Below are 12,950 nucleotides of genomic sequence, written 5' to 3'. Positions count from 1 at the left end.
ATGCTGTTAAGTATAAAGTGGGTAGGGTGCAACAGACCATACACAGCAAGTCATCTGCATCCAAAACTAGTCGCTGAAAACCAACATCCATGTGATAATAGGATGAGGATCATAACCATATTCACCTCAAGTTCAGCAGAATGGAGGGAATTCTGAACCCACTGCTTCATGAATGGGACACATGATAGCAATGTAATAGATTCTTTGACTGATATGGGAACCTGACTTATGGACAACTGACATAAGAAAGTATCTCGATAATGGAAACTAACTCACTCAAATCTGTTTGACAGGAATCTTCTCCAGCTCAAAAACACACTTGATAAAGAAAATGTTAAGGATAGCATAAGAGAAAGAATCATATTAATCTACATGTATAACCACTGTGACCCACAACACAAGTGTTGTGGGGAATGAGTGTCTAATTGAATGAGGATACAGAAATATGTCTAAGACATGTTTGAGGTCTTATGGTTACTGGTTCAGCTCTGAATTCAAAACCCAGGCACTAGGAACCAATATTCATGTGTAGGTAGGATGAAGGATTCTAATTGATTGGGAAGGACTGTATTTTTATGGCTCACTCAGAAGATACAACATCCCTTTTAATAAACCCATACAGAGATGGAGCATCAGATTGGAGGTCATCTCATCATCTGCACCAACAGAACACCACCATCCTATTGATTGTAACATTATTTGTATTGTATATCAATATCACAATCAAGGGGATACCTCTATGGACCACCAGTCCAGCAGCTTGGAACTGGATGACCATAAAAACCCTATTTTGAAAAGCAGGCTATGCCTGATTTAGTCAATCAAAAGCATGGCAAGGAAGGCAGCTATCTCCTTCTGCTTCACCCATAAAGTACATGGATGAATATGGTTTGGAATGGGCATATTAATAAATGAAACAGGGGTATTGTGAGGAAAAACCCATAAGTGATTTTGAGGAACTCTTCCATCTTAACAGTGAGTGTATTATGGCCATAGAAGTTAGAAATACACAGTAAACATGGCTTGACAGTTTGGATTTTACTATTTGAAAAATACCTGGTCAAGCACCACTTGCCATATAGTGGGATCCAAATTAAAAACAAAAGAAAAGAAAATGGAATAATCCCTGAAAAGAGGATATATTTACATATGTAAAAGATTACCAAGCCACAGTCTCACCAAAAACTGAAGAATGGCTTCAGGTGGAAGACAATAACCAGAAGATGAGGACACACAGATCCAATGTATACAGTGAGATATGAATGCATATGAGGCAATTCATATTCCCAATTGAAGAATCTCATCCAAGGGACCATGTGAGATGAAATGCCTAAGAAAAGGTAAGGTGCCTGATCTGATTAGAAGCCACCTGGAAGAAATTACAAGAAGAAGATAAGTAAGAATAAACAATTCAAATTAGAACCAAACCCAGTTGGTCAGAGTGGAAAAAGAGTAAGAAACAGAGGATGCCTGCCAAGAAATGAATAAGCAGTAATGAGCACCATAACAACAGAGAGTATGAAACAGAATATAATAGCCTATTCAGGTGTGACCAAGGATGAAATTTGGGAATGGAGGGAAGTGAACTGAGAGAGAAGGAGGATTTACTTTCTGAGCCACTAAAGTTGAGGGGAGTAAAGATTGATCCAGGTAAAAGAGAATGTATGTGGAATGATGTTGAGTATGTGCAACGTTGATGACAAATAAATCCAACTGACAACGTACATAGGCAGATAGAAGAAGGAAGTAATAAGTCTTTATGGATAGGTGGAAAATCAAGCACAAGGACAGGGGTTCAAACAGAGGCAGTGAAGAACCACATTAACATCCCAGTTTAGAAGGATGCATGCCAATTGTCCATGTAATGAGGAAAAGCCTTTATCACTCAACAGAAGACATACTAGGTTTAAGGAAGCCAAAGGGGATGGCAGTAAATTGTTAAAATGCCCCATGCAAAATGAACTGAAGACAGCACCTTGACTGATGAGATACTGGGACATGCAGGTGAACATTTGCAACATCTGCCTTAATCCTCTACAAATTCAGGGAAAAGGCCAACCTTAGGGTGAGAAAAGACTACATGGTAAATCAGGATAGAACCAAAAATTGGTTGAAGTGGGACAAATTGATCACAGGCCTTTAGTCCTCAGCTTTCTTGGGTACCTCAAACAGCCTGGAATAAAAACCTGGAGAAGGATAACTGACAAGTTCAGTGGCCTACTGTGAGAATAGATTTTGTACTGCCTTGGAGAAACATTGACTGGTTGCAGAATCCTGAGGCAATGGAAAGGAAACAGTTACTTGGAACAACAGAGGAAGGAAAAGGTTCCTTGGATAATGCCCAAATAACTCACAGATCTCATGCAAAATGTCACAAAGAGGAACAAAATTGGTTGAATGAGCCCCCAGTGGACCAGAACCCTATAAGTTTGCAACATGTCCATTTGTGTCAAACAAAATGACAAGATGAGGAACCCCTGAAGGTAGAAACAGGTAAGGGCTGGGAAGGAGAAAGACAATAATTGAAGTGTATTTCAACTCTGAAAGAGACAAACAATCCACCAAGGAAGAAAGGATAATTTATTCTCACACCAACTCTGCACAGGTTTCCAAAGTCTGAGGAATATTACCAAAAACATACAGCTGTAGAAAGGGGGTCATACATAAAACATGGAGATGAATAGGTGGTGAATAAAACTGGGACAGTGCAACATCCCTCCCCATGAGATCCCAACACCAGAGAAACCACATGTGTAAGGACAGAGCTGAAGAAGATAAACATACTGACATGGAGGTAACCAGGGAAAGGCTATTCCTTAAAAAACCCTCAGAATCTCTGTGCATCAACTTCGAAAGGAAGTTAATGGTAGCTTAGAAGAGTCAATAGGGTAAGATGAAGGTGGAAAAATTGGATATAAAATAAATTAAGAGGATGATCAGGATCCACCCCCACTGAAGCAAAATCGATTTTAACTGTTGAAAATTGAGACATGGACATTCAGCTTGATGGTAGGCCCTGGCAAGCTGATTTAAAGCATGTGAATGGTGAATCACACTGGTACCATCAATATTCAGAGAAAGAAAATGCTCATCATGAACCCTGATATCTGGAGAATAGGGAAAACCAAACACTGAGAGGAAGAAGCATCACATAAAAAAAAAAGGAAGGGGATGATATGAAGTCAGGGAAATAGATAAAACAGAACATAGCTGACAAAATTATGTCTAGAAAAAGCAATATTAGGCCTAATTGGTTCTGCAGTACAGGGGCATAGGAAATCAGGTGGAGGTAAAACAATGTCAACTTCTTTGCTGACCCAAACAGGTTCTGTACGTTCATGAGAAATAGGGGGAAAGATCAGAAGAAGTAGGTTGACTCATATTATGACAAATCTCACAGCAGGTGATAGCTGATAAGTCCAAAGACTAGTCAGAATCCTTTCTCATAGCCTTTGTTAATATGCTAGTTGAAGATATTACCTGCAAGAGGGGGTAATCAGAACTTCAGAATTCATTATGTAACAATGAAAATTCAAACAAAATTGTTTGATGATGGGAAAAAAAGTGAAAAGTTGGAAAAAGAAGTTATCTGAAAACTCATTAAAGGACCAGAAAACAAATCCACTGTGGAATAATACTTAAGTAAATCAATAAGATAAACAAAATAAACATGATGAAAAACATTACAAAAATGTTTTGACATGAGTACTGCGAAACAAGAAGTCATATTTTGGTAGAATTGAATAGGGGGTGTCACATGCGTCAGGAAATTGCATTGCACTCTTCTTGGTGAAGGCTTGATACATGGGAGCTCAAGGCTTGTGGAATGTAGAAAACATTTTGCATATAGAGGGCAACACTGAATCCAAAAAAGCTATTCATGTGAAAGAAGATAAGTACCTATCAGAAACATATTTTTAATACAGGAAAATTATAGCTTTAATGTAAATTACTCATTATAATTTTATCATTACTCAGGCAAAGTGCAATTTTTATATCCTTCAATCTTATTTGATTACATACACAGTCACAAACTAGAAAATCACTCCCCATTTGTCATGCCCAAGAATTACATCCTCGTTTAGAGATTGCCAATAGTTCTCTCTTATGTTTATTACCATACTCTTTTAATTGTTATAAAACTTTTGTTTTAGTATACCAGTGACATATTATATTGTTTTTTGTACATAGAATTGTCTAGTTTGCTTCCAGTTTAAACTTTATTCACACAGAAAACACTTTGAGAAGCTTACCTGAATTTTACAAAACTCTTGTCATGTTGTTTGAAAGCCTGAAAAATTATGATAGTTATGGGAAGTTGTCTGATTTTGCATGCTGTTATACTCTGTTCTTTAGTGCATCATTTGATTAAATAAAACATTATATGATGCAGTTGTACCATAAGTGTAAAAAAGTAGGTACGAGTGTCATCAAGTTGGCAGCAAAAAAAATACCAAAAACTGAAGACCTGGGTAAGTACTTTATTTCTTGTTTTCTATGTGTATTGTTTATTTATTATTGTAACTTTACTAAAATGTAAAAAATTACAATCTTTTTGTTTTATAATAGGTTAGATCAGGTAAAATAATAATTTTTGTTTGGTATTCACATGAGTTGACCATGCATTCAGTAATTTAATAAGTTAATGATAGTTATATGTTTTCCAAGTGATTTATGACTTGTGTAGTGGGAATATTAAGTTAACACAGCTCAACAAACAATAAAACAATTAAATTTAAGTAAAAAAATCTATATTGTTACGAGTTTAAAGATATTTAAGAGAAATGAATGTAACTTCATTTGAAGCCATTCTATAAAGAAATAAAAGGTAATTTAGGTTTATTTAGAGGAATGGTAAATTAATTAAAGAAGAGGGAGCAACCAAGAGGATAAATGTCACAGATCTCACACTATGAAGATTTCAAGAGTTTTTTTTTTCAGTAATTCTTTATAAAATGTAGAACTCAGATGTTACATATTACAATTAGATTTGTTAACTATGTTTTAAAACCAAGTTTTGGATATTAAAGAATGACAAAACAGATGAATTATATTTGGAATGTAAATAACTCCCTAAACTGTTGTAACATGGATTTTAACCTACTTGTAGCAAGAAGATCAGAACATTTGGTTGAATTTGTAGTGATCTTCTAAATATTACTGTGCTATTTGAAACAAAAGTAACTTGAAACTTATAGATTTTAGTGAAATGTGTCCTTTGTTACTTCTGCTTGAAGATTATTGGGTAAAAGGTTTTAAAGTGACAAAATGACAACAAAACATTTGAAAAGGTTTTCAGATGAAGTTTGCCTTGAAATGAATGGGAGTAAGATAACTAATTTTTCTGAAACAACACCTTAACAAATTTTCCTAACAATAAAGAACATCAAAGAATGTACATTGGGAAGAAGCCTTACGGTTGTAGAGCTGTCATTTATTTACATACACATGATTCTTTGATCACTACCACCCTTATAAAACCTGAGACATAAAGTCCTAAATCTCCATCCTCTTAATTAAACATGCTGAAGTCACTAATCAAATAGTTTCTAATCCCAGAAATTGTAACTCAACTTGTTAAATAATATATTAATAAACATTTTCATTTAGTATGAATTTTGACATTTATAAATGTTTGTTCAACATATACAGAATACATGAACTATAAAGTATTTGTGTAAAATTAACATGTTAAATAGACAAACCATTAGAAGGTTTCATGTTAATCAATGACTTCATGCTAGATATCTCTAAACAGTTAATCCAGAAGGGTAATGGTTTATTGTGATACTTTACCACTATAGTTACACAGATGATTTAAAGCTGTATCTAGTACAAACCTCTCTTGTATGTGGTATCTTACTAACAGTTTGTTTTCTGATCTAGATGGGAAATAGTTCTTTACAAGTTGTGATACTACTAAAATTACATCATAATTAGTTTTAGCTTAGCTATTTTGATGTGTATATTTCTGTTAATCATATTAGAACATTAAAATATATTTAGATGCTCATCAAATGAAGTACTGTGTTATATATTTCTTATTAATTATTTTTGTGACATCGTTTATATCTATTTTAGATATAAAGACAAGTGTGAACATCTGTAGTGAGAGTCGATTTCCTGGTTGTCATGTTATAAAACAAAAGGATCAGTTTATAAAAGGCATACAATTCCCAAGAAGCAGTATTTGTGAAGAAACAAAGTTAAGTGGAAATAACATAAAAGCATGTAATATATTTCAGTGTGATGATAAACTATACACTTGTGGAAAAACAATTGATAACCTAGAACAACAAAAGAGGTTACTCTCTGGAGAGAAACTATATTATTGTGCAGTTTGTGGAAGACAGTTTGGAACAAATAATGAGCTACAAATACATCAAATAACACACACTGGCAAGAAACCTTACAATTGTACAGTGTGTGGAAAACACTTTGAGAGAAATAGTTGCTTAAAAATACATCAAGGTAGGCATGCTGGGGAGAAACCACATAGTTGTACAGTGTGTGGAAAACAGTTTGGAACCAATAGTGAATTAAAAATACATCAAAGAACACATACTGGGGAGAAACCTTACAATTGTACAGTGTGTGGAAAAAAGTTTGGTACAAACAGTACCTTAAAAAGACATCAGAGAATACACACTGGAGAGAAACATTACATTTGTACTGTGTGTGGAAAACAATTTATATCATGTTCTAACTTAAAACAACATGAAAGAATACACACTGGGGAGAAACCTTACAGTTGTACAGTATGTGGAAAACAGTTTGGTACAAATGCTTTCTTAAAAATACATCAAAGAATACACACTGGGGAAAAACCTTACAGTTGTACAGTGTGTGGAAAACAGTTTGGAAACAATAGTGATTTAAAAATACATCAGAGAATACACACTGGGGAAAAACCTTACAGTTGTACTGTGTGTGCTAAGCAATGTATATCACCTTCTAACTTAAAACAACATCAAAGAATACACACTGGGGAAAAACCTTACAGTTGTACAGTGTGTGGGAAACAGTTTGGTACAAATGCTTTCTTAAAAATACATCAAAGAATACACACTGGGGAGAAACCTTACAGTTGTACAGTGTGTGGAAAACAGTTTGGAACCAACAGTGAATTAAAAATACATCAAAGAATACACACTGGGGAGAAACCTTACAGTTGTACAGTGTGTTCTAAGCAATTTATATCACATTCTAACTTGAAACAACATCAAAGAATACACACTGGAGAGAAACCTTACTGTTGTACAGTGTGTGGAAAACAATTTGGTACAAATGGTGTTTTAAAAACACACCAAAGAATACATACTCAGGACAAACCTTACAGCTGTACAGTATGTGGAAAACAGTTTAATACAACTGGTATCTTAAAAACACATAAAAAAATACATGCTCGGAAGAAACCTTATAGTTGTACAGATTGTGAAAAGCACTTTTAGCAAATTTGGAATTAAAAATACATGAAAGAGCACACACTGTCTAAGAAGCCTTACAGTTGAGGTCTTTGTGGAAAATTTTTATGTAACTGTAGCTTAGAAAAATCTCTTCGATTACACATTGAAAAGAAAAGCTACATTTATGTAAACTCCTCCTATATCTCAGAAGTAAGAGTTTGCCATGCTAAAAATTATATTTTGTAACATTAAAGGACAACAGGGGATCATTTTGTTTATCACGGCTGTTGCATTCATTAAATTAACCTCTCAAAAAGAGAACAAAACTCTAAACAAATTCTTATCATTAAGATTTTTATCAAGCTTTCATTCAGTTCTTTTAAATTAACAGCATCCACCACAATTGAATACAACCTGATTCAAAGTTCAGTCATTCTTTCAGAAAAATAAAAGTTGTCTTTTCCCAGCAATTCAGTATCCTTTCTGAGATTTACAAATACATTAAAGAACACACACCTGGATGAATTTTCATAGTTGTATAGTTTCTAGAAAGTGAGGAACAAATAGTTGATTCAAGGACATGAAAATAAACTTTAAAGCTGTTTCATCGTAGCAAAATGTTTGGATGAAATTGGGATATGAAAATAATGAGGTATAACACAGTGTGGAGTTTTTTTTTTGTTTTTTTTCTGTGAACATATTTGTAAGTTAAAAGCACATAAGAAAGTATCACCTGCTCTCGTATCTAGAATATAGCCCAGATAAATGGTTGTTAAAAATTTCTTGGTAGAAGTTGGTAAGTTGTGTAAAGTTTAAACCATCCTATACTGGAAATATTAAATGCCAAACAATTTTCATTTCCAATAAGGTACTCTTCCTTCATTCCCAAGATTAGCTTTTCTCATTTTGTGCTGCCCTCTGTATGCAGACTTCTTTCAGATAAGCATGCTATAATCCTTCATCATCCCTTTTTTGGAATCCAAGGTTCCAATATGTCTCTCATTAAAATCATCAATCATCATCTCTCTAGCAATAGGATAACACTACTATCATGTGATGCATGTGACTCACTTTACAAGCAATTACTGAACTATCACTTCTTGTTTGGCAGCTGTCAAATTCAGACATTCTTTATTAACTATACTTCACAGTTGTAGAGTTAACATTCTTATTAAAGTATTACTTTCTTTTGTTTGCCAATTTTTTTGCTTGTGAATTCTGAAATTATAGTCACTATTGCAGGTGCTTCCTCAGTAACTGATGGTGTATTTTCAGCCATGGGCTCAGATAGCCCATCATAAGATATATCATTACTTATTTACCAGGAGATTAAGCTATACATGAGCTGCACTCTCTCACCTCCTAATTACCCTCTTCTGCTTACCCAACCCCAATTTTCTTGCCTTCATCTCACTCTTACAACTCTATTATGGTACTTTTCCTGCCTTCACTTTCTGCCAGAGGCTCCTGAAGAGTTTTATGCTGAAATCCTCTGCATTATTTCTTCTCTGTTGGCTCATCTGTTGTTTTCAGCTTTTGCACTTCAAACATGTTTTGTTTGTTGTTGAGACCTTTTTGGCCATGACATGGTTTTGATGTGGACCCGTCTTCAGGACCTTCATCTAAAGGCTTTTAATGGCACCATTTACAGCATTATATGTTTGACTTGGTTCTTGAATCTTTAGAGTAGCAGATGGCCTTGGCCCATCAACATTGTACCATTATTAACTTGGTAGCTTGTTTGTCACAGTTGAGGCTGAGCACAGCACTGGTTTCTGTCCCTTGTCCTTCCCCTTCTATGCTTTAAATGTCCTACTTTCCCACAGTACTACAGTTTGACAACACACAATCTGACAATTGCAGCGCCAATGACTATGTCCAGTGCAGTTAATTTCTTGAATTTTGTTCATCAGTGAGGACCTTTTCTTCCCAATATCAGAGTTCACACATACTCTCAGAGAGATATGTTATTCCCTTTCTCTTGCTTCTTCTTAAGATTCCTCGACACCTCAGCATTTGTCAAAGGAGGTTCAAGACCTCATTGCAACCAGGGTATCGAACCAGCTTCCAGGTTCACAGGAATTTTACTCCCACCTGTATGTGGTTCTTAAGAAGACCAGGGACTGGCATCTTTTTATTGATCAATATTTTCATACTTCTCACTTTATCATAGAGGACACATCTTTCTTTTGGTTGGGCATTTTCTTTAGATCTTTGGATGATCAAAGTGGATACATCCAACACTTTCCTACACATTCCTGCAGCAGAATATTTACATCCATATCTTCAGTTTGTCCATCAGTGATTAGGTACAAGTTTTGCACCTCACCTTTTGGCTTAGCACTGTATATGTCCATTTCTTTGCTCAGTATATTTATGCCATGGGGTTATGCTTCAATGTTTATCTGGATGATTGCTGCCTTCTTGCTCATTACGAATAGGAATTGATCTGTCATACTCGCCAGCTCCTGGCTAAAGTCACATGGTTGGGCTGGTTGGTTAACTTTACCTCATTTATTTGGGTATTTTCTTCAATACCCGTCTCAGTCAAACTCAACATTCTCCTCTCCAGCCTTATTGTATGGAATGAGCTATTAAGAAAGCCCTATGTGTTTCCTCACAACTCGCAAGGTCTCATGCTTTTGGGGATGTAGTCCTCTGTGATCCTTCTCATACTCCTGGGTCTTTTGCAATCAATAGAACCTTGCCTGAGATCCCTTGGATTATTTTATACCCCTTCCCTCATTCCTTTTAGGTTATTTCTATTAGTGGTTAAACAGGGCTAGCACATCAATAGGGGTCCTGCTTCATCCACCATGATCAAGTTGACATCTGTTCATGGATGCATCCCTTCAGACCTGGGGTGCTTCAGTGGATGACAAGAAGATTTGGGGTCATTGGTCTGTAGAGGAGAGTTCCCTTCACAGAAGTGTTCTTGAACTCTTGACTGTTTGTCAGGCTTTGGTGCATTTTTTTTCATGCTAGCCACTGGCTGATTATGATTCATTTCAGTAGTTCTCCTGTGGTGGTTTATGTCAATCACCAAGGTGGCAACAGGTCCAGATCCCTGTGTTTTTGCACTCTAGATCTTCTTTTTGGGCCCACACACATTGACTTTGTTTAGTGTTTATCCCATAGAGTAGTTCCTGGATCCTGCCATTTTTTATAGCTCTGTCTGTATCTGGGTATGCCTTATATCATTGTCTTTGCCACTGCTCTCAATCACAAGTTACCTTGGTTTTAGTTCCAATTCCTCAGCCTGTGCTACTGATACCTGCAGCCTGTATTAGTCTCAACTGTTCCTTTATGTTTACCCTCCCATCTGTTCGCCACATTGGATGGTCTCCCTCATGTATGCTACTTACAGCACAGTCCTTCTGATTGCTCGAACTGTAGGTAGTTCCTTCTCTTTCTCTTCTTCTTTTCTGTCCTGACCTGCTCCTTCAACCTTAATTACCAGTGTTCCATCCCACACTGTCAGTTTTTCATCCTTATGCCTGGTTTCTGACATGTACTTGGCAAGAAGTTTGGGATTCTTTCACAGAGTAGCTTTGCATTTAGCTCATTCCACTTGTTCTTTTTGTTTTGCCATTTATCAAAACATAATTGAAGTGTTTCTTTTCCTGAGCATGGACTTGGAGTTTTCCAGCTTCTTACTCTATAGTTTCCTATATCACAGAATTTCTCATATGGCTGCTTGAGAGGAGTTTTTTGGTCTGCTTGAATACTGGGTTTTGGGTGGTGTTATTTAATACCTTCTGTTATCTATATTTCCCCAAGATCTTTGCTTCTCCTGTCCTTTCCATGTTAATCCATTCCTTCTATCTCCATTGGCCACCAAGGTGTTCTTTGTTCTGACCCTAAAACATTTACATGGTTGTTCATGCCCTTACTTTATCTTTGTTTGAACCACTGTCTGTGTGTTCCCTGTTTCATTTCTTTTTGAAGGTATATTACCTCCTCCTCCTAGATTTGTGGACATTATAGGTTGGATATTTTAACCCCAGACAGTAGAAGGACCTTGTACCACTTTTCTACTTTATCCTCTATGAGGATTGTGCTTTCCTTCCTAAGACCTCTATGGCTCAAGAAAATTATTTCTTCTTTTCCTGTATCTGCCTGCCCTGTATTTCTCATCTCTACCCTGGTCCTGAAATGGATAAACTTCTCTGTCCTGACTGTGCCCACTGTTGTATTTCTCAGATGGCTTCCTTTCAGGGACCTCATTCTCACCTTTTTATCCCTTAGTAACCTTCCTCTTCCTGTGATCTTTCCCTGGTCACCCCAACCAATTTAGTTCAGTGTTTGTCGAATTGGCCTATTCTCTATAATGCCCTTCTTGGCATAATCTCTTCACATTTCCTCCCATGAAATCCATCACCTTCCTTTTTACCTTGCCTCCTGTCTTCATCAGCCATGAGAGGAGTTTCTACAATCAGGTATGTAGACAACATTTCACATATCTCTCTCCCACTACCTATAACTAGTTGCTGTTTCTGCTTCCTTAGAGTATTGCCTGCTACTTGTGGCTATTCTGTTGGCTTCAGTGTGGCTGTGACATGAGGTTAGTCTTACTGATGCTTTCATTTCTTTCAGGGGCCCCTGTTTCAGTTTCACTTTGGATACTGCTCTGTGGCTAGTGGTGCCTGACAAGATATTATATCTGTACATAGAATCAGTTCCACTTGGATAGCTATAACCACTTGCAAACATCTTGCTATCAAATTCACACTATAAGACATGTTGATTTTTATACGTTTTCCATGACTTTGCACACTCACTTTTGGAATAGTGTGTTTCACAAGATCATTAGAGTATAAATTCTTCATGATAATTGCATCATCATATGCCCATCCTGAACCATACCACCCATGGATAACATATACAAAGCAGAAGGAGATTACCTGCCATACAATGGAGGCAATCTGCTGAATGGGTTTCACAATGATGGCTATAATCATTCAGTTCAGAGTACAGCAATGTTGTTTAACTGGTGTATAGGAAGTTCACATAATCCTTGGGACAAGTTACTAATTCCCAAACTTTGAGACATTCACATGTAGTTCACCACTTTGATTGGGTACTCTCCTCTTACATTCATGTGGATGTCAGTTTCCAGTAAGTGAGGTTTAGGAAAACAAGTGATTCAATCAACATAAGTCCTTACACAGGTTTCAGGTTGTCCATTTTTCCCTCTTGACTTGTCTTCTGTGTTATGGGTCACCGAAGATCTGGATCACCTGTTTCTACTTCTGTCCTGAGTTTTCCTTTGTTTGGTGACAACTGGGGTTGTTTCAAACTGATTTCATGGCCACAAGGGTTGAGTGCATGTAATGAATTTTCCTTAGATATTGGATGACATCTTTCTCACTTCTACAATTTCCATTATGGAACTGAGTGATTCTGCTTTCTTTTAAGATCTCATTGTTAAACTATCCTCTCACATGTGGATGTGCTTCCTTCATGTTCTATCATATCTGGCACTCCTGATCATGATGATGTACCTGGTGAAGAGATACTTGACTCAGATGTGGTGTGGTGCCC

The 12,950-nt window shown here is 36.4% G+C and overlaps 1 protein-coding gene across 1 annotated transcript in view; it reads left to right on the top strand.

The window, feature by feature from the left end:
* Nucleotides 1-12,950, top strand: part of LOC143227484 (uncharacterized) — a 57,858-nt gene that overhangs the window by 20,357 nt on the left and 24,551 nt on the right. Inside the window, exon 5 of the mRNA XM_076458926.1 lies at nucleotides 6,082-7,450. Within this exon, the coding sequence (XP_076315041.1) occupies nucleotides 6,082-7,450 (1,369 nt within the window). The remainder of the gene's footprint in view (nucleotides 1-6,081; nucleotides 7,451-12,950) is intronic.

Source organism: Tachypleus tridentatus, chromosome 9, assembly GCF_004210375.1.
Source record: "Tachypleus tridentatus isolate NWPU-2018 chromosome 9, ASM421037v1, whole genome shotgun sequence".
Lineage (NCBI taxonomy): Eukaryota > Metazoa > Arthropoda > Merostomata > Xiphosura > Limulidae > Tachypleus > Tachypleus tridentatus.
Note: the sequence above shows the minus strand (reverse complement) of the source record. Positions and strands in the feature narration are given on the sequence as shown.